The sequence below is a fragment of the Epinephelus lanceolatus genome, chromosome 3, assembly GCF_041903045.1.
Source record: "Epinephelus lanceolatus isolate andai-2023 chromosome 3, ASM4190304v1, whole genome shotgun sequence".
Classification (NCBI taxonomy): Eukaryota; Metazoa; Chordata; class Actinopteri; order Perciformes; family Serranidae; genus Epinephelus; species Epinephelus lanceolatus.
The window spans coordinates 28,515,528-28,542,033 of NC_135736.1; the positions used below are offsets into that span (position 1 = coordinate 28,515,528).

The window sequence follows — 26,506 nt, forward strand, 5'->3', positions numbered from 1 at the left end:
CCTGATATATTCCAATATATTGTGCATGTGTTTCATCCGCAGCTGCGTCTGAAGTTCCACAAGCAGCAGGAGGAAATCCGACGGTTGAGGGACCTCCTGAGCCAGAGGGACGTCCGCATCAAACAGCTGGAGCTGGAGATTAAGAACATCAAAAACTCCCAGACTCACTCACTTTAAGACTTGCCCCAAGCCACGACCTCACCTTCACCCCCTCGTGGGAACACATGCATTACTGTACAAACTTAACCCCGCCTTCAAACCACCACACCTCTTCTTAGGGTCCTGACTCACCTCTTCTCCTCTAATGAGCCCACCATACTCACCGCACACACGGGGGTGATTTCAGCCTCGACTTTGTATTTTCTTTCTGTCTGTCAGTTCCACACAGGGTGCACATATTCTTTGTTGGTGTACATACACTCAGACACGGAGTCTCACCCAGCTGTAACATGATTTAAAACTCTTTGCACCTGTTGACCCTTACCCCTTTTATTTTTTTTATGCTTCACAGCTATGCAAGTTAATTGTAATTTTTAGCTTTTTTATGCTCTTTGTAGCTGAGAGATAAAAAGGATGTCTGTGCCTGTCTTGACTGAATGATGTGGCTGTCTGCGTGCTGTTTGAAAGTTGTTGCAGGGCTGGAGCAGACATCCTGTGTGATTGTACGATAACGCTGGATTTATTTTCTATGCTTGGTGATTGTTTTTTTTTTTTTTGTTTTGTTTTTCAATATTTAAACTACTGTAAGTGGAGATGGCTGTGGTATTTTAATGTATGTGTGCTTGAATGAGAGCGATCTAAATGAATGACAGTATCATGATCTCAGCTGTGTTCATTCGTTCTGTTGAGCTGCATTTTTGTTTTTAGTTTTGAATGACTGGAAAATTGGTGACAAATCAATCCGTTTCTCAGCAGCTATTATGTAAGCCATTTCTGTAACTGATGCCATGTAGCAGTTCTTAATTTTTTTATTTATTTTAAAGTACAGTCAAAGAAAAAAAAAATTCAATTTAATCAATTTCGCGATTGTAATTTTGGAAAATACAGCACGCAAACTGTTTTAAAAAGGACGGAAAGCCTGCTTTAATTTTTCCTGATGTGGAGTCACTGTGAAGAAACAGTTTAAAGCCATTGCAGAGCCACAGTCCTGCACCACCTCTGGGTTAGTTTGTGTTCCACGAGTCCTGAATGTGTTTTCTTTAAGACGGTGGTTTTATTGTAAAAACCTGAAACATGACACTGGGGGTTTCTGCTTGTATTTTAAGGGGACAGTTCACCCCAAAATCAAAAATACATATTTCCCCTCTCACCTGTGGAGCTATTTATCAGTCTAGATTGTTGTGGTGTGAGTTGCAGAGTGTTTGAGTTATCGGCCGTAGAGATTTTTGCCTTGTCTCTAATGTAATGGAATTAGACGGCACTTGTGGTGCTTGTGGTGCTCAAAGCGCCCAAAAATACATTTGAAAAACTCAACAATAATGTCTCTTTCCAGAACTCATGACGCGGTTACTCAAGATACTCCACAGCCTTTTTGTGAGCAGTTTCATGTAGGAACTACTTTCTCTCTACCAAACTACACCCGCCAACCGGGGACAGTTGGTGAGAGTCTGCCTGCATGCACAGTGACAGGACTAACTGTTAGTATCACATGGCTAACGTTACCAAATGGTTAAATGGTTGAATGTTAGCTGCTGCTGTGTTAAGGCCCAGCCACACCAAGCCGACTTCAGAGAACTAGCCGCAATGAAAGCTGATTGCTGCGTCACCTTGTGTCGCCTGTGTCTTGGCCAAAAAGTTGCACATGAACACACCCCAAAGACTACAGCTGACGGCCAACCAGCACACATGTGCTGCGCCTACATGAGAGGAAATAACTCTCCACACCAGCACAGGGCGGTAGTCTGTATTTGTCATTCAAAAAGGGACAGTGACGGTGAAGACTGTCTTGATGCTAGTTAGCCAGTTAGCACATTAACAACACAATCCAGTGTTGAAAGAACAGAGCATATTTACTGTGCACCAGTGGACAACAACACAAACTATCAGGAAATGTTTCCGCTAAAGAGCTCCATGGATAAAGAAAAATAATCTTACCTAATGAAACAAGTTTTTTTTTAGTCTCACTCCCTCTTGACTTTAGTTGTTTGTTTACTTTCCTCACTTCCATTTCTCTTCTCATACACTGAGCTGAGCTTTTGATCCAAGTGATTCATGGATGGGCTCCGCCGTCGCTGATTCAACTTGATGAGTTGGTGGGAAAAAACCCGACCGCGACAATGAGGGCCAGCAGTGCAGGACACACCACATCTATTAGGGCAATAGACACTCACCGATGGCCTAACATTGACCAACGGCCAACTGTCAACTTGGTGTGTCAGGGCCTTTAGATTGTACTAACCGGGCAGACGTTGAACTGACCATTTGCTGGGATGAGTGCGGGATCGGTGATGGCAACAACAGACAGTCTGCAGAGTCAGGACAGTCCAGGATCACTTGGTACTAACTATCACTAGGTACTACTTGGTACTGGGTTATTTCGATCAATATCTTAATTGGAATCAAGTACCAATACCGAGCCCTACTCAGAGTTAATTTACAGTTTAAAATGCAGCCTACACTCAAGGCCTATTACTCGCTTGTTCTAGAGCTTTAAACAGTTTTCATAAGTAGATGAATTTTGGAAGTAAGTGGACCTTGAGTAGAGATTGATTTTAATAACTGCTGTTACCAAAGTCAAGAAGACATAAGATCAATTTTAAATCAACAGGGCTGATAAATACTAATTGGACAAGGAGATGGATAGAGAGATTCCCAGTATGATGTTTCAGCTTTGTTAGAAACCTCTTCACTTCATTTCAAGTGTAATGACAAAGCCTGGACGAGGCTCGTGGAACAGAACTGAGCTCAACAGGGAGACTTCATCCCTTAATATGAACATTTTACTTAAATGTGACAGAGAACTCATTAATTTTTTTAATGCTTAGCTTTGATGATCTGTTAATGCAACCGCAAAGACTTACATAACTGTAAAATGTACACAAATTCACACCGAGCAGTCAGTAATCCTAATGGCATATAGAAATGTGTTTTCTCTCAAGGAAGTCCTCAATGATGTTCAGTTTTTCCCATGGTGCTGTCAGACCAGTTTCTCATATATGTCGCGTTAAGAATTCAAACATTCCCTTGTCTCTCATCTGTATGTTGAGAGCGTCAGTTCTGATTGGCATGTAAATATGCATCCATGTTACTGAAGCGCTTGCAGATATTAGGCAACACAAACAACATAGCTGTACACCCTAACATAACCACTTAGATACAGCACAAACTATCATGCATGCCTGTGTTTATGTAGTCAGAGGCACAAGCACCATAATGATATTCCAGATTTGGCTTACATTTCATTACCACTCGTCAAAGATGTAACAAATGGAAACTGCCACACCAACCCACACACATACAGACACACTGGCCTCAATACAATTGTGAACCTTTTGACCTCTGGCAGAGACAGTTCCAGCACAGCTTCATCTCTGGCTGACTTTTGTCCAGGAGCAGCTACGCCCCAGCCAGTTTAAACTCTAAACCACCACTGCTGCTGGTGGACGAGTCTCAACACATTCCCACAGTGCGCTGCTGTTTTTACAGTCGGTCAGTGGAGTTGTTCAAGGACTGATTTGGCTGTTTGATCACATCACAACAGTTGAACGTGACTGATTGTACTTCCAGAGCCATTCCAACCAGCGTTTATACAAATAGATTTTTCCCCATCCGAAAAAATATTTTATTTGTTTTTTTTTTTTTTTTTATAAATGTCCTGCATCTCAAAAGTCTGCCTGGAAATTCAAATGACAAATGATTGTTTAAAATGTCAGCACTGTGCATCTAAAGAACAATCATTGGTTAACTTGGGAATTCAATGCTTGATGCAGTTTATACCACAAATAAATACTGCACATCTCTAGCTAAATAACAAAGCAGCTGCCATTTTTGAGCCCGTTTATTCAGCACTGTTTTATAGTGACTGAACTGTCAACAGCAGATTGTGTTATATCACATACTATCGAAATGTTTAATAACATATAAATAAAAACATTTTAAAATAACCATATGAATAATTGGTGTGATAAAAAATCCTTAAAGAAATTATTAAAATTAACTAATTATTGTGAAATGTTATTTCATGATTGTTTTTCATAACCGTTGTATTGGATATAGTTTTGATTTAATTATAGACATGTTATTTTCAAAAGTCTTTTTTTATTTTAGTGTGACAGTTTTTTCTAATAACGGATTTCATGTTGAGTTATTTTATAATGTCATATTTCAATTATATCCAGTCAGTGTGAGGGATTTAAAGGGATATATTGGCAGAAATTGAATAGAATATTGATTACTATGTTTTCATTAGTTAATAATTACAATCTATGTGATTTTATTACCTTAAAATGAACCTTTTATATCTACATATGGAGCAGGTCCTCTTCCCGCCTCTTTCAACAGTAGCCCAAAATGGACAAACTTAACACTGTCTCTAGATAGGCCCATTCACGGTTTTGCCTCGGCCACCATAGTTCTCCTACACGCTTGGCACACTGGAGAAGTTTCAGCTGGCTGCAGTCTGCAACCTCACCACTAGATTTCACTAAACTCCACACACTAGACCTTTAAGCTTTCAAGCTCAACAGCTGCTACCAAACAAAGCCAGCCAGCTCCTGTTAGCTAGAGCAACAACAATACTAATATAATTCTGAATCACCCAACTAGAGGCTTCTGCTGTAATTTAACAGGCACAGTCAGCAAACTTCTGTAGCTTCTACGTTTGGCTTAACTAGTTGCTACACATGCTATCGACTTAGCCAGTTAGCCATCCAGGTAGGTAGCATGTGCAACCTTGTCAAACTAAATAAATAAAAGGGAAATGTTGGGTTGTGAAGCTTACTTACTCAAAATAGTTTCTGATTAATGATCGACTAATTAATCATTTGAACTCCAATGTTTCTATTCCAGCCTATTGTAGCTTAAACCTCTGAGAATAATATACCTCAGGAATATTCCTGTTAAAAGCCCCATACACCCACACACAGGTGTTTCCACTTACTGGCTGACAATCAAACTGTCTTTACAGTCCCAATGAGAAGGCTTTTAAACATCTGTGTGGGTGGACCATGGGTGTGCAGAACCTTTAAGCACTCAGGTATTGTTAATTCATATACCGCCGATTCATATTTCGGAATAACGTGAGCTATTCAGTCTTGTTAAAGGGGCATTCCAACAATTTTACACATTAATAACAGGATAATGCCAAAGTAGTGAAACAGTAACACAAGTAGAGGCGCTACTGGGGCAGGTTTCATGAGGATATTTTAGACTGGTCTGTTGGGTAAGGCCAGTCTTGACTTACTCTTAGATTAGTTAGTTAGTTCAAAAGTCATGCTACTCCCACTTAACAGTGGCACAAACTAGGGCTGCGATCAGCCTCAAAAAAATGTAGCAATTGTTTATTTAAATGGAAACGGTAGCACATGAACACCTTGTTGTGTTAATCAGGCGCACTGCCAGTTAATATGGTGGCATTAATTCAATTCAAAGGGGCTTTACTGGCATGGGAAACATGTTACTCAGCCAAAGAATGTGTGAAATAAAAACAAAAATAGTCTATACAGTAAGTAAAATCTACTAGAATTTGATCACTGCCAATTGGGTAACACCTCTGACACACCCACCAAACGAGAGGAAATATACCTCAAAGACCATTCACACCATTTCAAGGAAACATGTCGTTCAACCCAAAAACCGTAGCCGAACGGTGCATACTGTTGCCCAGGTATTTCACCTGATTTTGAGTTTTTCTTTCCTTTTGGACATCTCTTTCTTTGCATCTTTTGCCATGTTTGTAAGTCTTTTCTGTGTTCTTGTAACGGTTTGTAACTGTTGAATTTCTCCAGAAGGCAAACATTTTCTGTTGGTGCGAAGAGAGATGAGTGGATTTGGCACAGCTGCTCAGTCAGCCATGTTTTTTAGCGAGGAAAAAAAGTCCTAGTTTACCCACAATTCACAAAATAGACAGCTTTGAGCAACTCATGAATTTCAGTGTCTATCTGAAGTCTCAGTAAGTCCATTAGTCAGATCCAAGCCTTTGTGAAACTGGCCCCTGTGATACCAGAGCAGGTCAGGCTGTGGAGGCAAAACCTCTGACTGTATTGAATCAAGCGAGGGTGAGTTTTATAGGGTATGATTTCAACTTTCATTTGTAAGGGGAAGAATGGTATGAGAACTCCTCAAGCAGTCATAAAAGTTGAATAATGCCCTCTGTCTTCTTTAAACAGTAAGCCTCTGTAATAAACTGGTTGTATGGATTTTTAAAGACATGAATGTTTGCCAGTTAGGGAGGGTCTCACCAAAAATATGCTATTGGGTGCATTGTGGGAAATGTAGGATGCAGCATTTTAGAGATTGGGACCAAAAGGATATTATGACTGCTAACATTTTGAGGTCACCAGCTTAATTCAGGTGCAGCACTGAATTTATGAATGACTGACTTTAATTCGATGTTTGTAGTTTTGGTGACATGTTCCTATTTCAAAGCTGATACTAAGACAACAAAATAACGACTTCACTGCCAGCTAGATCAACAAATACCCACTCATATGCTTCGATATCTGTGGTGCACCACCCTGTGTCAGTCAGTGCCTCACGTGTGCAGATAGAGTATAATTTCAATCTCCACTTGTTATACATTAGTATGAATTATTAACAATAAGCAGCGTGGAATGAAAAAGGAAAGCCATTTCTTCACAAATCTTTTTCTTGCTGTTTTCTTCATGTTATCTTATGAACGAATCACCACAATGTTGTGGCGCAGCGATGATTGCTTTGCTGTGCTAAACACTTGTAATAGATGGATCATCATTCTGTTGCTCTATTATGAATGTGGCCAATACCAAGTCCTCAGAAAAACATCTCAACAAGCCAAATGAGAACAACAATATCAATCCATTCCAGAGACCTCTCGGTATTAAAGCATGCACACTCTGACAGTTTCTTACAATATACTGGAGCAATAATGTAGCTGCGGAGTCGACTGTAGAATTCACTGTCTGATTTAATAAAGTATTTCATTAAAGGGTTGTTGCTGGGTTTATATGAGCCTCACTGTGCCTGGTCTGCATGCATTTTAATGCAGTTATTGTGATGTCTTAAAATTATGTTAAATGTACTAAGTTAAAACTGAAAAAGATTTTACACCCTTACATTTAATATTGTTTCTAAGATATTAATCACATAAAATATAACTGAATATTTCTGGAAATGCAGTTTGTCTCTTCTCTAGTAGATCAGAATATTATCTTACCTAAAACAATAAATTAAAGTATAACAACATTTCACTCAGTGGCTAAAACCCATTAATATTTGAGCAGAGTTAGCTATTTCTGTTGCACAAACAGCAGGTCCTGTATCTTCCTCAGTTAACTGTTGACTATTTGGAGTATTTCAGGCTGCAGCATGTAGACGGTCAACATTTTTCATCTGTACACGACTGCCTGGCTTGTGTTTAAAGTTAAAAAAAGGGCTCCAAAAGAAGCAGCAGCCCGGAGAAGATCAGCAGCTTTAAAACCTTTAAAAACAAATTATTGCTCCTCAAAAGCACTGTAATGCAGTTTAGCTGCTGTTGTTGGGCTGAATGTTAAAAATAAAGGCGTTACAGACCAGTGCTCTCCGTCTCAGGGTGACATCACTGTTCATGAAGATTGAAAAATGATTATTTTGTTTTGTTGATACACTACAGGCTACAAGCAGTGGCAGATATGCCCCTTGTGGTTATGCTACTCTGCTTTTCCCCAAAGACATCTAATATAATTGAGTAAATGTTCTTTTGTTCTCCTAATATTCTATTCAGAGTATTGAAGACCACGTTTACTTGTTGGGGGTCCTTGATTTGCAATTAGAGCAGCACAGATTATTACAGCATGGATTTAAATTAACAGTTAAACATTAATTCTGTGAACTCTGCTCCTGCTTAGTATAACACAAATAGATTTCAAGATTAGTAATGCTGTTTATGCCAAATTCGTTCTATAACTTTGTTGTGTAATTTGAAAACTATTTTTGCCTCTTTTCAGGAGTGAAAAAAATGCTCGCCATTCTATGTAAAAGGTACTGTTGTGGAATAGGGAGACAGAGTTGTTTCGCCTTTAAGCTAGCAGCGGAGGTATTAACAGTGCCAAATCAATGTTTTGTGTAAAAGGGTCACTCAGCAGTAGGGGACAAGCATGACATTTGACGAAGTGTCATGTGTGCGACCCACCAGTGGGAGATTAAGAAAGCAGCTTGCAGCAGTTAGCAGCTAACTCAAAGAAGAACAGCAACTGAAAATGTCCGCAAAATTTGGAAGACAATGAGGTCCGCAAGCTCCTTACCCTCCGAGTAGAGGTCGAGATCAGCTGCCATAAAACAGGGACAGTAAATGATTGTGATTGCCATGTTACGCCATTGTTATTGTTTAGAAAGCGCTGCCAATGTGTTATATGACACACTAGAAGCCGCCGCTGTCATGCTGTCCAACTCTTTTGCTTCTGGAATGCTGGCATGCTATCTAAATTCCCACACTACAGCGGTATTATACCTGTGTTGTTTGGTTCTGTATAAAAAAGCAAAGCCAGCACAATGAAAAGACTCCATTGTGGCCCTGTTGCGGGATCTCAAGGGCTTTAAATACATAGTAGTGTCGTCTCTACAGGATGATTTAGCAACTCTTATTTTTTGGCATTCTGTAATCTCAAATGGCTTGAAAAGTAGTGCGTAATAGCTGCCGTAAATAGGAAAAAATCTCCCCAAGGGAACACGCACCTGCACCCCCTCAGGTTTGGGCTGAGCCCCAAGTGTTTATGTCGGGCTCCGCCCCTGGCTACAAGCTACTACATAACTTGTGTGGGAAAACTCTTCTGTCCTAAAACAACACTCAAATAACCATGTCATTCAACATTTGGGTAAACTACCACTGGTCCTCAATCTGGGGGTCGGGCCCCTCCAAGAGGTCACAAGAGGTCATTACTGGTTAACAAGACAGGAAAGAACAAAACGTGTACTGTATTATTGCTGTTTACAAAATGACTTATGTCTTAGTCTTGTGAAATCCTCAACATTTTAGCCTCTTCAGCCCTGAAAAAGTTCTTCAAATGAGACAGTCGGGACAGATTTGACTGCTCACAGCTCACAGAGATATGCAGGCTGTGATGAGAGGCCCTCCAAGCAGACGTGACTTTGTCAAAGGCTTATCAAGCCGAGTGTGGCAGGGAACCACCACTGTACTTATTTTTCCTGTCCATAGTGGTGCTGGAGTGATCCCTTCCTAGACCAGTGTAAGAGATGGGGGACAAATTGTGAAGTCATCATTCTGTAGACAGAAAATTTAGCCTTCGGAAGTCTGAGTTGGCCACATCAAGTCTTAAAAAAAATCTGGTTTTGTGTTATTTACAGATGGAATTGCATATTGAGTATTGATTAAATTAAGTCAGACTGTGGAGGCCTCATGAAGTATTTACAAGCAAACTTAAGAAAGCAATCTTGGGATTTTGTCCCACATCTTCAACACTGGAATCACTAGAAAAGATCTCCTCATGAAGAGTATGGAGGAGTAATGATGACAGTGACTAATAACTATTTCCACAGACAAATTGACATGTGAGGATTGTATCAAGACAGACTTGAGAAATAAAAAACAAACCCTCTCATTTTAAGACTAGAAACAAAGCTTTTCCTGTGGACTGCTGTCTGCAGTCACCATCAGTGCAGAGAACATAATCACAGAGTAATAGCAGGGGTGGACAAGGGCGTCACATCATCTCTTTACATTGACTTTGGGACACAATAAAACCAAGGCAGGAAGAGAGAAAAGCACAAAATGTTAACATTTTATTTACAAAGTTGTTTTTTTTGTCATACAGAAAGTAAAAATGTAGCTACAACCTTGATTTGTGCAACAGGCAGCCACACTAAAAATCATGGCTCGCTGGTTGCACAGCTGCTATAGCAATAATTTTATTGGGAAAAAATAAGGAACAGAAAAAAAAAGACAAAAAAATGAGAAATAATAAACCCAACAACAAAAAATAATTCATCCAACAAAATATTAAAAGCACAGACCCAAAACTAGATACCAGTCCCAAAGTCCTCACACGGGAATACATAAAGAGGGATCGACAGTGAAATTGTGGAATGCTGAGTGCTGGGCTGCCTGAGAACCTCGGGGCCGTGGGGTGGGTGAGGTGGAGGGTGTTGGGTGGCTCTCAGTTCCATGAGGGAGAGGGGGGAGAAAAAAAGGGGGCGGCAGCTCCACTCGGCCCACCCATCCGGTACAGTCTTGCCCCTTAAAAAGAGCTCAGAGCTGGGGGGGTAGACGTGGATTACAAAGGCGGTGTGAGTTGTAGGAGGGCGGACGTTCGGGTTTGTGGGGGAGGAAGGGTAACTCGGTAGGCTCTCGTTTTTCAGTTTTGCTCTTAATCGTCGTCTTCGTCGTCATCATCGTCGTCCTCATCCTCTGGGTCTCGCTTTCTCTTCTCGCCTTTGCGAGCTTCTGCTTCTGAGAGGCAAAGAGGAAATCTGTGTCATGTGGTGTCATATGGTGCCACCAAACTCCAATTTTAGCACAACAGCAACTACAAATCTAATATTCCATTTGCAAAAAACAACAGCCTGACTCACTCCAAGCCTTTAATCATGCAGGAATCACAGCATGCTGGATTTATGCTTTTCCTTTTTACAATCTTAACATGATATAATCTTTATGTGTTACATATCTCAACACATATGCAGAGCTCTTAACATTTATTTAGTGTTAACTGTTACAAACAACTTATATCTTTCAGCATTATTAAAGACATCCTCTGGTGGGATCTCTGGGAGTCTGGGCAGTGTTTAAGAATGGTGCCTATCATGTTTTGCTGTCTCTACATGATATGAAGTTACACGATTAGGAGCTGAAAATAAACAGTGTCAGATATGGATCTTCAGTATTGACATTTTTCTGGAATTAACCGGACCTCACTCCTCAGATGTTGCTTTAAACAATTAACATTCTCATATCTTTTTGTCCCCAAAGACAATACATAATTTATCCCAGTACAGTGTCTTGTTTTAGTCATAATGAATGGTCAGTAATGGGTATGATCACTGTAGTAGTCTCTTGTTAAGGCCCTGTAAACTCTCCTGTGCAGAGCAGCCTCAGTAAGCAGAACCACCAGCAGGTGTCATATTATTCCTGATATCAAGTTTTTATAATTCATTATCAAGTTCGCTGTGGTCCCCACATATGTGCATGTACTCACTATTCAATGCACACATTTCTTTTATTTAAAGCTGCAGCTTAAGTACCGTTAAAGATACAATTTGTTTCCTACATTTGACAACTGACCTTTGATTATTCAATAAAAATAAAAAATAGAGTAGGGCTGGGCAACAGAGAAAATCAAATACCATTATTTATATATTTTTACCCAAATACCTTCATATTGACATTGTGATGATATTATTGGGCTGATTATTGATGCTTTCACCAAATATTTACACAATGTAATGTGGATGTGGTGACTGAGCAGCTGGAGCAGTATGGTAAAATCAGGAAATTACATCACTTCACTGTCATGCAGCCTTTAAAACCACTAAAGGCCCTACTTTATGACGCTATGTAGAATTATTTTGCACCTTTAATTTTTAATTCTAAAAAGTAGCTTTTTAAGGCTTTTTCAAGATAATATCACCAAATTTAAGACTGATTTTTGGACAAATCACCTTTTTCTTGTTCAATTTCTCAATGTTGGAATTTCTCAATTGTGGGATCAATGAAGGTGTATCTTATCTTATCTAAGCAAGGCAGGTAAGTATAAAGGTAAGTAGTATATGTACGTTGTCCCATGCAGAGGCCGTTTTATATAGGAATATGGTTATTAGAGTGAGTCAGGTTAATCTACATTTTGCCAAAACATAAGTGCAAATATAAAGTAAACGAGTATTAGGTTCAGTGGTGGGTTTAAAGATTTGTAACATCAGAAATGTGAACTTTTACGCAGAAGAACCTGACTCATTTTGACAAAAAGAAATTATAAGATGTAAATGAAATTAGTCTAAATGTTATTGGAAATTCAGACCTCACAAATTAAAGTTTCAGACTCTTAAATGACGTTTATAGCCTAATTTTAATAAAACTGAATTTAAGACATTTAAGACTTTATTAAAAGGACCTGCAGACACCCTGTTAAAGGTAGAATATGCAGGAATATTCAGTTACTGTTTGTAAACACACTTGCCAGCAAAAGTGAAAGCCAACCCAACATTCACGCTCGTTGTGTAACAAGCTTTGTGCCTTGCTTTATTTGTGTTTTTTCGACAATGTGTCTACAATTTTCATAGCTTTTCCTTGGATGCCTGCTGCTTAGAGTCTGGCACCTGGTTGCTACCCTTTCATACAGTCCTAACCTCACCTGTGCACTGTGCCCAAAATGAAAAATGTCCCTAACACAGCATAATAAGAGCACAATAAGGTAACTCAGGCAGAGAGCAGAGTCTCTGCAGATAAATACACCACCACACACTTCCAGTGGGTCATCAGTGATGACTGAGAGGGATTACTTTGTATTGTTTTTTAAGAAAATCCTGCAGAGTATACAAATCACAGTAAATTTTTTTTGATTTGGTAAGTCGTGTGTTCAGTCGCTATGTTACATGACTATCAATGGATTCTGGTCTCTGTCTGCAGTGTTCATTGCAACAATAGTTCAGTGCCTTTTTAATGAAGAAAGATTGCATGATTCACTCTAACGCAATCTATAGCCCCTTTTACACTGCAAGATTTTCCGCGAATGTTGGGCTGTTTTGCTGGCAAGCTGTGAGCGTTTAGACACACAGAGCCAGATTGGCGAGTTGATCCGAGGCGCCCAATTTTCCGCCTCGTAGGGTAGTCATATTGGCAGAACCCTTTTAGTTTAAACAGACCGAGGCGGCCTTCCGCAACGGGAGGGGTTGTTGATGACTTGTGGGAGGAACTGTTGATGACGCCGCATGTGCGAGCCACTGGCGGTGGATAAACAGGAAACAGCTGATAGCAGGAATTAGCGAACAGCTAGTAGCAAGAGGGAAACGCAAACCTGACAGACACTGTAAAGATGAGCAACTGGGGAGACAAGGAATTGCGCGCCCTCCTTGCCCTCGCAAACAAAGAGGCCATTAACTGTCAAATGATGGGGACGATGAAGAACAGGCCGACTTACGAGAGAATCACCAAGGGACTGACCAGCTGCGGCTTCCCTCCCATATCACTGTTTACGTCATACGCTGAGCTAGACGTTTTGTTACTTGCTCACGCCCCCCATTACCCTGAAAAAGGCGCATTCTGTATAAACAAAAGTAGGTAGGCGGCATTTTGCTGCACTCCCCAATTTTGTTTTTATACTGCCAATGCTGAAAAAAGACTGATTGGGCTTTCCTGCAAATTTGCACAATTCCTATCTAAAAGGGCTTATGAAAAATCTGTGAAGTTTCCTCATACTTAATGCACCTGAAGTACAGGGCAGAATAAGAAATGTCCCACCTATTAGGACATACAAACATAAAACAATTATTTGCCCTGTGGAGAGTTTGGAGTTGTGACGGAGAGTTTGAGGAACTGTTGTGTTGTACGTAGAGTAGTAGTTTACTGTGTTGAAATAAGTTTTCAAGGTGCTTTGGCTTGAATGCATTTTTTTAATGTGAGTGGGACTGTGTTCAAGCACAGAAGCAGTACGTACCGTCTTCATCGTCTTCGTCGTCATCATCCTCTTCATCCACTTCCCCATCCTGACCAAAGTCTTCCTCCTTGGTAGACAAAAGTGTACAAGTTAAAACAGAAACGACGAATCCAAACTCCTTGTAAGAAGATTTTCAGCCAAATAATTCTGTCGAGCTTTGTGTTTTTAATTACCTCATCTTCCCCGCTGACCTCATCGTCATCCTCTTCTCCTTCTACCTCCTCTTCGTCTTCCTCATCCTCCTCCTCCTCGTCAAAGTCCTCCTCCTCTCCGTCCTCATCTTCCTCCTCCTCTCCCTCTGCAATACAAAGGCAACAACAGCCGGTCAGCCACAGAGTGGAATCATGCAAAGTCCAACAGTTATAAAGTCCATGTTCAAAGTGAAGGGCGCAGTTTATTAAATAGTGTTGCTATGGAAATCAAAACAAAGGTTCAGGCAGGCAGCCATGATGAGAGTGAACTGTATTCATATTATTTAGTGGTGTATTCATCTTGTGTTGGTATCTTTACAGCTGTTGTGGACTTCTGCACTGATGATGATGATTTATTATTGTATATTACTGCGTTGCTGCCTTTTTTCAACTGTCTAGTAAGGCGTCCTTGAGCCTTCTCTGAGATACTGGAAAAACTTCTCACCTTCATCTTCATCGTCATCTACGCCGTCTCCATCCACCTCTCCGTCAGAGTCTGAGGCTTCCCTGTCCTCCATGTCGTAGCCATCCAGGTAGGTGAGCTGTGGCAGCAGCTTGAACACGCTCTCTCTGTAGTCATTCAGGTTTGTCACTTCACAGTTGAACAGGTCCAAACTCTTCAGGTTATCCAGCTTTTTCTGTTGATCAGATGAAGCGAGGTGCTGTGATGACAAACTGCTGCATGTCTTGTCTTGTCTTTATGGTACTAGCTGCTAGTGTGAGTGTGCTGAGTACAAGGTTGGGTGTTGATATTTATATCCAATATCAATTATAAAGAGATCTCATTAATGTGACTGGCTGTACTGGGAAACTGTAAGGAGAACTAATTTGTGGAAATGATGGATTTATATGTTTTCCATCAATGTAAACTAACTTTATTGGTAAGGTACATCATTATCTGGATAGTAAAAAAACTATTTTGCATTTGTTTTTATTCAATTACTTTAAATATATTATGTTTCGCAACTGAATCTACACAAAAAATAAATACATGGCAGTTTCCTACACCTCTAACAAGGAGAATGTTATATGCAGTTTTCTCAAAGGTCTACTATTTTGTTGTTGTTCTTAAATGCATTTCCAGTCATTATTTGAAATTCATATAAGTGGGTATTCAATAAATTTGCAATTGATAAGGAGGATCTCTCCTGAACTCTTCTTAGGGTCAGCTGCAGTGTGTGTTTAGTGTCAAGAACAGATTAAATATTGATATCTGAATAAAGATACACAAAGCAGTGCTGGAATTAGAAACATGTATGTGATTTGTATGCAATGGGTTGGGGTAATAACAGCTAACTAACTGTAATCATATTTACATTAATGACATTGTGTGCATAGAAGTTTTTGTCTAAATATTTAAAATGCTTTGTCTAATTATGATAAATCTGTCACAAAAAGCACCATGTCTGCCCCCACCTAAGACAGAGTAAACACACAGCGTACAGTCTGGAGGCATGCAGATGGACACATGTGGTGTGTTGCTTCTAACATGTCTGAAAAACATACCAACGGTTCCAATGTGCTGATGTCTTTCAATTTGTTGCCACTCAGGTTTAGATGTGTGAGGTTGGGGAGTTTCTCTGCTAAAACATCAAGGCCTCCGCTGATTCTGTTGTCACTCAACTCCAGCTGAAAGATGGTGGAGAGAAACGTTATGACAGCAGACACTTTATCACAATTCTTGCACAGGAGGTACTGGGGTGAAACATCATTTTTCTTACCTTTTTGAGTTTTCCTAGTTTAGGCAGGTTGGAAACTGACATTAAGCAAACATTTATCAAACTGAGGAACTCCAGGTTGACAAACTCAGCTGTGAGGCCTTCGATTTTTCCTTCAGCTGATCGACAATTGTCAAGGACGAGTTCTCGTACCTGAAATATAGATAAATAAATATATTACCATAAAAACCAATACAGTTTAATGCAATTAGTGAAACTACACTTGCTTTTATTCATCTGTAATTACAATTTATGTTGAAATAAAATAAAAAATATTGCAAAATGTTTTATAAAATAGCATTTCTGAAACACAGTTATATAACTTTGTGAACAAATTAATTAAAACAAGTTGGCAAACAGCATAATTATAATGTGTTTATTAGGGGGTGTTGTTGAGCAAAATGGCCCTTTACTTGGTGTAAAGTAATTAAAAGCTATTTCGTAGTTGGTGTAAAATATTAGAAAAACAAGTCTGAAGGCGGAGTTACTTTGACTCAGTTAAAGCTAACACTGGTTGCGCAATTCAGTGTCGGACAAAAACGTTGCAAAAAAAGTTGCTGTCAACCGTCAAACATCACGATTTCTCAACTAAAAGCACCGAAACGGATCCTGTGTCTCCACCTAAAAACACCCGTGTGCTCCGTTCACCTGAGCACCACGGATAATGTAGTGATTTCGTGGAAACGAGGAAGAGAAAGCCAGTAGCTTCCCATGGCCTGCTGATGCAGTCACTAATGACAAATGCAATGATTTTTAGTGAGCTAGCTCGCTACAGGCTAGCCATTGCCCCTTTTAAACGCTGCCGTGCAGCAGAGGAGCAGCTACAGAGGTCTGTCTGCCCGCCATTAGCCAACCCAACAGCAACGGAAAGGATTGCGAATACACCCTTAGTACAGATTTTCTTTTTTTGTCGTTAAACCAGCTTTCATGGTGGGAAGTGGAATATTCCTTGTCGTCGAGAGAACGACCGTTATTGCCGGTTTGTTACAGGGCACGACGTCGTTTTCAGGTCGAAGTGGCGAAGGAAATATATTGAGAACGGAAATTTAGTAAAAACAAAGATGGAGACAGTTCCTTTCTCCCAGAGCTTCAAAGACGACAGAATGACAACATGGCGATTCCTGAGACACAGTATGCAGTTCTCTGAACACTTCAATGACAAAAAAGTGCTGCCTAGAAAGAGTAATTACCGCTACTTACACGCTATCTAAGTGATTTTAACGATGTTAAACGAGTTTTATATCGTGCATGAGTCGAGAGGAAACGCCGACCGTCGAGTTTTTGGCTGCCCACGCATCAAGCGCGGTGCACCGGATCTCCGTGTCATTCAAGCAGGCTGGCTCGGTTAATGAAGCCGCTGGCCAACACATCGATCCGTTTAGTGGCAAACAACGCCAAGTTTAGCTTTAACAGCCATTACTAGTCGACAGAACAGTTGTGTTTGGGCTTTTTAACATGTATATAGGTGTATTTTGTTGTCTTTGCTCGGTGTAACGAGGAGGGTAATATGGCGGGAACAAAAATACTAAGTTAGGCTGCTGCTGCTGCTTGAATGACTGCGACTCATCTGATCACCAGACTTCATTAAAGAAGTATGCAATATTTAGCAAATGGATGCAACGATATGAAAAGGGGGTAACGCAGCTGCTGTACGAGCGTGTTAGCTATTTTTGGGAATAAACCGCTGCACACTCCCTTTAAAAAAAACTTGCAACAGCTTAAACGTGGCTTTTAAACAACCCACTTTAACAGGAATGGCTGGCTACCTGCTACATTGCGTGTAAATACCAACTGGCTTTCGGTGATAGTAACAGTGGCTTAACGTTAAGTGATCAAGGTATGGATGACTCGTGAATCAAGCGACTGTTTTTTGTTGTCGCTGCTGAATCTGGCCATTTGATATTAACGTAGTCCACAGAAATTTCAGCACATCACTCGTGATCGCCGACGGCCCCGTTAACATGTAACAAAAACTCATTTTCAGCACCGTGGCTTCGGAGTTGTAAAAAAAGCATTTGTGTTATTTTAAAAAGCGCCCCATTTTAGCAGTTATGCTAGCAGCAAACATGGCTACCAAGGTCTGTATAAAATATACCGCTCTGTGAATGCCAAACGCGGCGCAGGAAGCAAATGTGTTCACATATCAGCGTAAAAAGAAGTTTACTAATTGTGGTACAACGGGGGAGTCGAGCTGGATCGTGTGTGCACCACTGACCAAGGAGGCTGCGAAACGGTTAAAGCACTGCAATAATGCCAGCAAGCTGAGGGGGAATCGCCGTTTCAAAGTAACGATTGAATATAGCTTTTCTCCTCTCCTTGCCCCCATACGCCCAATCCAGACCAGTATAAAGGATTAAGCTTGTTGTGCGAGTGTTTTCCGCCCTATTATGAACGAGAATCACAACCTAAAGCCCATGTGGTCACCATTACGTTAGCCACACAGGTCACTCGCAAAGCAAAAAAGTAGCAAGCTGGCTAGCAAGGCTAACCAGAAAACTAAGGGTTGGTTTTAAAAAAGCACGACTCACATCAGACGGTGTCCTGTTTCTTAGCTCCAAGTGGATCCTCTTGCTCATGTCCATCTTGCCCTATGAAAGTAAAACTTTTCTCTCTTGGGTTTTGTTGGGATCTTCAGTCCAAAGGCAGAGATGCCCTAATGGAGGGAGAATATAGGACTGTATAATGAACTGAGCCAAACGCTAAGTTAGTCGGAGAGAGGAGAAACCATGGAGGGAAACGGGACTGAAACAAAATATATGCTCAACAGCGCCATCTGCGTCCAGCACGCCCATCGCCTCTATAAAGGCATTGCAGTCACAAAACATGACGCTGCCCCGAAACGGTGCTATGGTGCAATTTATTTCTGCAAGGAAACTACTGTACTATGTTGAGTGAATATAAGAGGCTTTTGTTGGTGTAGTCAAATTTATTACACGCAAAAAAATGCAGAACATATGTGTGCAGCTAAACAGCATTCAACCAGTCAGACGTCGATAAAGTAGGTCATATGGTCAACTTTGTTTATCTGCTTCTCTTAAAGTTCTACAGCTTGGAAACAGCCACGTTTCATATATTTAAAGTCATATTCATATACTTTCACATGCAATGTGTAAATAAGGTGAAAACCCAACGTGGTGAGGAATTCCTGTGTTGATCCCCACTTAAACCTGTTGCCTTCCTTTGTTTGCCAGCTGCATATTTGCAATTGTAGCCCAGCCAGTGATGAATCTGTAACCCTTTGTGCCCGTTATGATCAATAAAGTGCACAGTGGATAAATTGTGTTGTACTTGTGGTTCATAAATGCCAGATTCCTTTAACCGTTTGGACGTCCTGCGAGAAAGGAGGGGTGTGTTTGGTTTGCAGTAAAGAGAGCATTGTATATGCACATGGAGAGCAGGGCACCCCCTCCAACCCCACCCCCCTTTACTTCCTGAGACCCCAGAGCCCTCAAGTAGAAGTGTACTTAGCAGGAATTGTTGATTTTTTATACATTAAATTATGAATCAGCAATTCTATTATGTATTTTAATAAAATTATGGATCTATTTTAAGGTTTATAGTGCATAGATATAACACACATTACCACAGGATCCAAGCTATAATGCCAACATGTCACTGTTAAAGGTACATCATCCTAATAGTTTATGCTTTGTGCAAGTTTTATGTAGGCTACATAATACATCAATATAACAGTTTTTTAATCAGCGCTTGGTACTTGAAAATGTGCACCAGAAGGTGGCACTGTAATATCTGCTATGACATTCCTCAAATATGAGATTCATAGTGCAACAGTAGGGGTGTGTGTGTGTGAGTGAGTGACAGCCTTTTCTGCGCTGTGGCTGTAACAGTAGTGCTGATAATAATCAGTCATTTGGAGAGATGTGGATACTTGGAGGAAGTCCATCCTTATGTCTGCGGGACATTTATCAGCTGAGGAGTTAACTGCGGTCTTTTGGCCAGCTGGAAATCAACACTGATACTGGAGATGCTGGAAAATGTTCAAGGTTGTTTGCATGTGTGATTATAAGTGTGTTAGGTTTTGTTTGATTTTACTAGTGGGACAGTTTGTTCATCCTAGTCAGTGTATGTCAGAGAAGGAGGTTGTGATACTTGGTATTGCATGGGCTTTGCAAGATGAGTTTTTTCAACATTAAAATCTATCCTGAACAAAACAGGTGAATTATATTTTCCACTGCATCCATGGATGGATTACTGAACAGGCTTACAGGGCACAGGCCCAGGGGCCTAAAGTGTCCGGGGCCCCCGAGTCACCTGTAAACTGTCACTCAAATTAACCTGTACCAGCCTCATAGAGACACAAAATGACCACAAAGTGACACAAAAAGACCACAAAGACATGCAAAGGGACAACAAAGAAACACAAAACCACTAGAATGACGTGCAAAGGGACAACAAATGACCAAGGAAATAGACAGATATACCCCAAAAAGACTAAATGACTTATAAGAGACAAAAACAACTACAGAGAGACACAAATTTACCTCAAATGACCTCAGAGATTCACACACAACCACAAAGAGATTCACAGGAACTATAAAGAGACACAAAACGACCAAGAAAGACACAAATATACTCCAAATAATCAAAAAATGACTTCAAAGACATAAAAACGACTACAAAGGGATATAAAGGAACCACAAAGAGACACAAAACATCCAGGAAAGACACAAATATACCTCGAAGACACAAAATGACCCCAAAGAAACATTAACAACCTCAAAGAGATGCAAAGAAACTACAAAGACACACAAAATGACTACAGAGAGACACAAAATGACCAAAAATATATATTTATCTCAAACAGAAACGAAATGACTACAAAAAGATGCGAGGGAACTACAAAGAGACAGAAAATGACTAGAAAGACCTGCAAAGGGACTATAAAGAGATGTGAAGCATTTAGAAAGACATGCAGAGGGACGACAGAGACACAAAAGCAACAAAACACAAATATACTTCAAGGAGACACAAAATTAGTTCAAAGACACAAAAACAACCACAAAGAGACAAAAAAAGACACAAATTTCCCTCGAAGACACACAAAATGACCTCAAAGAGAAACACACAGCCTCAAAGAGATACAAAGGAACTGTAAAGAGACACAAAACGACCAAGAAAGACACAAATATACCCCAAAGAAACACAAAATGAGTTCAAAGACACAACAATGACTACAAAGTGATACAAAGGAACTACAAAAAGACACAAAATGACTTCAGTGAGACACAAAAACACTACAAAGGGAATCAAGTATACCTCAAAGACACACAAAATGACCTCAAAGCGACACAAACAACCACAACAAGATACAAAAGAACTACAAAGAGACACAAAATGACCCAAAAAGACACAATCATACCTCAAAGAGACACAAAATGATAACAAAGAGACACAAAACCACAAAAAGATGCACCACAAACAAACAAAAAGATGCACAACCATCCCAAAGTTCATGGGTCTTGCTCTTATAGGAGAAGTAGTGGGGCCTTTTGCGTATCTGTGCGCAGGGGTCCATTGCCTCACAGTCCGCCCATGACTGCATCTTGTCTACACTCATAGGTTCATCCATATAGAATGTACTACAGACAGACAGACAGACGGTAGTTCAGATTAACATGCAGTTCTCTTACTGTAATTTTCTGAAGTGTGTGTGAACTGAAAGACGCTCCTTGAATTTAACCAAGAGACCCTCAACATTTCCCCTACAGTGCTGGAGGCAATTGGCAGTTGAGTGTTATTTACTCTGCTGGGCAGCTTTTTTCTCTGAGTGGCTCAAATACACACATCAGGGCTCAATGTGCTGTGAGAAGATTGAGAACACACCCCAACTGAGCAGCTCTCCATCTGTGAGATAAGATGGGTATGCCCCTTCTCCGGCTAAAGACAGGATTTCTGGCTTGGTCTCTAAAGGCTATCTGATAGCTTTTCAACACAGCAGCCTACCCAGAGCTCTTTATAACACATTGCATTCTTAGAACAAGACAGATTTATCACAAATAAAATGTTTTTTAGTATGTTTAGTGGGGATTATTGTTATTTATACAAAAAGCAACATGCAAGGCTTTAGAAATTTGCTGGTTTTTTTATATCATATTCAGAGTTTCATATAACTTTTGACCTGTTTGCAACTGCCACGTGTGGATTATGAGACAATGAACCCCTGAGCACAAATAAGCAGAAGGCCCCACCTCTCCTAAATAAGAGCAAGACACATAGAATCTCTGTGATAACATTGTGTGTGGTCATTTTGTGTGTCTTTGAGGTCATTTGTGGCCATTTTGTGAGTCTTTGTAGTTGTTTTGTGTCCATTTAAAGCCATTTTGTGTCCCTTTAAATTCATTTTGTGTCTCTTTAAAGTCATTTTGTGTCCCTTTTGGTAAATGTGTGTCTATTTGTCATCTTGTTTGTCTCTTTAAAGTCATTTTGTGTCTTCACTGGTTGTTTTGTGTCTCTTTAAAGTAATTTTGTGTCTCTTTGTCATGGTTTTTGTGTCTTTAAAGTCATTTTGTGTCCCCTTTGGTTGTTGTGTGTCTATTTGTCGTCATTTTTTGTCTCTTTGAAGTCATTTTCTGTCTTTTTGTGGTTGTTTTGTATTTCTTCGTCATCATTTTGTGAGTCTTTGAGGTAATTTTTTTGTCTCTTTAGGTTCATTTTCTGTCTTTTTTGGTCATTTTGTGTCTCCTTATAGTCATTTTGTGTGTCTTTGTAGTTGTTTTGGACCTTTTTTTCATAAATTTGTATCATTTCGGCAGTTTCTTTGCATCTTTTTTGTGTCTCTTTGTGGTCAATTTGAGTGTTTTCCTGGTCAGTACATGTTTATTTGAGTGACATTTTGCAGGTGAAGGCCAAGGGGCCCTCTGACACTTTTGGGCCCCTGGGCCTGTGCTCAGTAGACACATTCAGTCATCAATTCAGGGTGTGTGTCAACAATATTTAGCAAGTTAAACATTGAATAACAGTTTAAAAAAAATCAGTACTTGTGCCATTGATAAGCAACAGCAGCATTATAGTTTTATTATCAGCTGCAGGCTTGCTCATAAACCTGTCTGCAAAACAGAGGAGTCTCTTTTAATTTCCAGTCTGTACATTGGTTTTATTACGACAACATTTCAGTCTAATAATCCATCTTCTACATGCATTTCCCCTGTCACCACATAGCGTAAATATTCTGTCCCTATCTGCCCTCACATAACTTGCTCTGGTCATTTTTTTTCTGTCTGTCAGTACTGTGCCAACTCCTCCAGCTTCACAAATATGATAAGACCAAAGCTGCAAGAACTCTTCCAGCACTATGGTAATGGTTAACCAGATAATTCACGAAGGGGTGGGAATAGAAAACAGTCAGAAGTTATTCTGTCTTCTGTTCTGTGCTTGCGCGCCTTCAATGAGTTGAATTCATTCATAGCAGGACTCAGAATGGAGGAGACGTTGCAACAAGAGACACAAGAGTCGGAATATAAAAATCCCAATGAGGACCAAGGTAACTTTTACAACATTCTTCACGTTTTGTTTTTTTTTAAGTTGTTAAGTTGTTACTGCAGTATTCCTGCACTAGAAAGTTGAATGAACCGGTTATTCATCCACATGCTGTGTGGAGGCTTTTGGTCAGCTCAGACAGAAATACTTTAATCTACAGATAAGCTGCTGTTACTACAGAGGAGAGACATTTTTAGCCTTTATTTAAAGTATAGTGTGGAAATGTTCCAGTCAAAGACTTGCCAGTGTGTAGCTGAAAGAAAAAATGTCCATAAACACATCTTTATGTGCCATTCGTCACTCACATTTACCGGTCATGCATAAAAATATACTTCTCTGTGTCTCTATGATTTCATACGGCCCTTGATATAATGTTTTCTCTGTTTTATAGGTGGGATCCGTCGCAGGTTGCGAGACAGGGACCTTCTCAGGAAGAGAAAGGCTGAAGCAGAAGAGAAGGAGACTAACCAGTGGGTTTTGGGGTAAATTTATAAAAAAGCACAGTCAGTGTGCAGTGACCTACATTTACAGCTATGTTCATGTTGACTAACCGTCATAGGTTTAGCAGTGCGGACAGTATGTACTAATGCAATGATACAGTGAATAGTTGTTTTGAAGCAATGCAGAGTAAAAATAAAAAGCATGATTGATTGATTCAGGAATGTTTAGTGAGGCTGCATTAACAAAACTTGCAGTATATAACACTGCACTGTACAATGCGCGGTTGAAGCATTATCAGCACTCCAGCTGCTTATCACTCCTCTGCTTTATATTGAATATGGAGCAAGAGGAAACCAAAGGTTGCTCTGGTGTTTCTATTGACGCCCCAGATCCAGGTCAAGGACTTTGTACTATTAGCTTTTGCCAAAGAATCACAAAGAGCTGTATCAATGTCCACTTTTGTTTGGGTTGATTACAATTGCTGCACTCTCTCAGGGTGGAGAGACAGAGGAAAAGACCCAGGGCTGATGGTGGCATGAAGAGGAGGGGAAGGCCCAGGAAGAGCGAGCCCCCACCGGAGATATCTGTCATTCTGGAGGAGGCAGAAAACCCTCCAGATGCTCCTGCAGTAGTGGTGGTGCCTGAGCCTGCTGAGTTCATCCCAGATCAAACACCAGGCTCTCTGACGCCCTCACTTGCTGTGGAACCACAACCTCCAACTGTCCTTGCCACCCCGGCTCCTCCACTGGTGTTTGGATCCATCCAAAGCCCCATCTTTGCTCCCACTCTGACGTCTCCAGCTTTCGTTGACCCGACACCAGCCTCTTTTTCACCATCAGCTCTGGCTCCATCTCTAGCTGCAGCTCTGGATATGGCGCCAATCCCTGTCCAAGAATCACCTGTCCAAGATTCAGCTCCAGCTCCAGCTCCAGACACTGTCCCAGCTCCAGCTGTGACCCAAGCCCCTGTTCCAGCTGCAGATCCTGCTCCTCCCACAGCTCCTCCCCAGGTGACCTTCTACTCAGAGTCTCAAGGCAGGGAGCCCCTTGCCCCAGTCCTGATTGAGGACTTGGGCCCAGATGAGGAAGAAGACATTGCTCCATCTCAAGACAAAAAGGCTGATGAAGGTAATACAGAGGAAATTATAATTGCCAGGACTCAGGAGGATGAATGGTGTGGAAACATAAGAACATTTGCCTGATTGAAGAGTTTAATTTGTCTTAATTTTAACTGTATCCTGTCTTTTTTTTTTTTTTTTTTAGAGTTGACTGAGACACCGTTGATCAACGTATCCGAACAAAACGAAACGTTCTCAACTCTAACCTTGACCTCAACGCCTCCTCCACAAAGATATTTCCCAGGATTCTAATTCTCCAAAACGCACTTTTCAGATACTGCCTCGACTCAGACTACATCCTCTTTGTACCTGAGTATAATTTTGGTTAGTGTGCAGCCTGTTGGTTGCAGAGAACAAACACGTTGAGCATATATGCATTGCTTATTTGACAAATGTATGAATTCAAACCCAACCTGTATGCTTATTTATTCTGGTGGTGTGCTTCACTGCGAAGCTCATGAATTCTATTTTGTATTTTGCATTTAGTAAACTGCAAATTTTGCTTGTTTGTATTTAAAAGTAAATGGTATAAATCACTGGTAATGATTGTGTTTGTAATTGTGGATTTATTTGATAGACTTTTGTAAAAGTTGTTTTTCACCGAATAAAATAAAAATGCTTACAATCATCTAACTGTGGTCATTATTATTATGTGATAAATGTGTGATCAGTAATACAATAAAAGAGATTTCCTTTAAATTTATTAATAGATTTTTATTAATCCCTCTATTTACTATCTTACAAAATGTGTGAAGATCATAGATTATAATGGTGTGTTTGTACAGGCTCCTATGAGACATAAATGTATTGTATTTTATTATTGCTTAGTTTTTTGAGGATCTTTCTGCTTTTGTATCACCCAGAATTTGTCTTTTTTCCACTTAGATGGAGAAATTTAACTATGGTCAAATTTTATCAGATGAAATACAAATACTCTAAAAAAAAAATCTTGTTTTCTGCTCTTATAGGCCTTTGGAATAACTGGCTTTACTTAATCTGCCTGTAAAACCTTTATTTTGTTGATGATATACTGAGGTGGAAGAGTATTTGGATACAGTGCTGAGGAGTAACTAGTTACATGTAGGCAGTTATATGCAGTTAAATTACAAATTAAATCTAACTGTAATCAGTTGCAGAGAAAACACGTTATTAAATTACAGTTATTAATCAAAATACTGGTGATCATAAAGGGGTTACATCCACTTTAACTTAGCTAAAAGATTATTTGTAGAATAAAACTTTAATTCTGTTGATTTGCGTCTTGTCATCATGCAGACATGCCTTCTTTTGGCAAAGTCTATTTCTGGACATTTTCAGCTTTATTGCCCAGTTTAAAACATTTGTTAGTAAAGTAATTAAATGTAATGAGATACAGTACTTTTAGACAGTAATTAAAATAGTTACATTACTTATTATATTTTTACCTAGGGTAACTAGGCCTTATCTGTAGCCTTACATTTCAAAACCTTACCAACACTGACAACACCACAATGTCAAAATACTCCATAACAACTAGAAGTCCATTCTTCCAAGGATGGAATTGTAACTACTTTATATTCTGTTTCATCCATGATAATGCATTGTATTAAGTGAGACAATGTTATATGTTGTGTAAAATCTGAATTTGTAGAGTGTCAATCTCTGAGATTAATGCAGAAAAATATTTCCTTCTGAGATACAAGTAAATGCCTCTAGTGTTCTTAATAACTGGATGTCCTTTTATATTGTATCAACTTTGCCTCAAGTTTTGGCACCAAATCACAC

At 39.9% G+C, this 26,506-nt stretch overlaps 3 protein-coding genes across 5 annotated transcripts in view; 2 read left to right on the top strand and 1 right to left on the bottom strand.

Annotated features, from left to right (window-relative positions):
• The window catches only part of coro2aa (coronin 2Aa), a 58,271-nt gene extending 57,952 nt beyond the window's left edge, over positions 1-319 (top strand). For both annotated transcript variants that reach the window (XM_033624017.2, XM_078166218.1), the window contains one exon: positions 43-319. In XM_033624017.2, the coding sequence (XP_033479908.1) occupies positions 43-177 (135 nt within the window). In that variant the 3' untranslated portion in view covers positions 178-319. The remainder of the gene's footprint in view (positions 1-42) is intronic.
• A 9,580-nt stretch (positions 320-9,899) lies between these two features.
• On the bottom strand, positions 9,900-18,440 carry anp32b (acidic (leucine-rich) nuclear phosphoprotein 32 family, member B). Its single transcript, XM_033624723.2, has 7 exons — positions 18,216-18,440; positions 15,691-15,840; positions 15,476-15,598; positions 14,415-14,607; positions 13,952-14,076; positions 13,779-13,845; positions 9,900-10,579 (listed from the first exon to the last, which is right to left on the bottom strand). The coding sequence occupies exons 1-7, from the start codon at positions 18,267-18,269 to the stop codon at positions 10,497-10,499; spliced, it is 795 nt and encodes a 264-aa protein (XP_033480614.1). The 5' UTR covers positions 18,270-18,440; the 3' UTR covers positions 9,900-10,496.
• Positions 18,441-22,992: 4,552 nt separating this feature from the next.
• Positions 22,993-25,367, top strand: hemgn (hemogen). Of its 2 annotated transcripts, none has more exons than XM_033623547.2 (4): positions 22,993-23,188; positions 23,576-23,654; positions 24,121-24,752; positions 24,888-25,367. In XM_033623547.2, exons 1-4 carry the CDS (start codon positions 23,125-23,127, stop codon positions 24,992-24,994), a joined length of 882 nt encoding a protein of 293 aa, XP_033479438.1. In that variant the 5' UTR covers positions 22,993-23,124; the 3' UTR covers positions 24,995-25,367. The 2 variants fall into 2 exon arrangements, with proteins under 2 accessions (XP_033479438.1, XP_033479437.1); XM_033623546.2 differs by having other exon boundaries at positions 22,995-23,188; positions 23,576-23,666.
• Positions 25,368-26,506: the final 1,139 nt, after the last annotated feature.

Bases quoted from the DNA above. Each gene is read 5' to 3' on its own strand.
- anp32b (XM_033624723.2), bottom strand. From the start codon at position 18,269: ATGGACATGAGCAAGAGGATCCACTTGGAGCTAAGAAACAGGACACCG. The intron at 15,841-18,215 runs GTGAGTCGTGCT...TCTATATTTCAG, and splicing joins GAAACAGGACACCGTCTGAT to GTACGAGAACTCGTCCTTGA. The intron at 10,580-13,778 runs GTACGTACTGCT...TTTGCCTCTCAG, and splicing joins CGACGAAGACGATGAAGACG to AAGCAGAAGCTCGCAAAGGC.
- hemgn (XM_033623546.2), top strand. From the start codon at position 23,125: ATGGAGGAGACGTTGCAACAAGAGACACAAGAGTCGGAATATAAAAAT. The intron at 23,189-23,575 runs GTAACTTTTACA...TCTGTTTTATAG, and splicing joins AAATCCCAATGAGGACCAAG to GTGGGATCCGTCGCAGGTTG. The intron at 24,753-24,887 runs GTAATACAGAGG...TTTTTTTTTTAG, and splicing joins AGACAAAAAGGCTGATGAAG to AGTTGACTGAGACACCGTTG.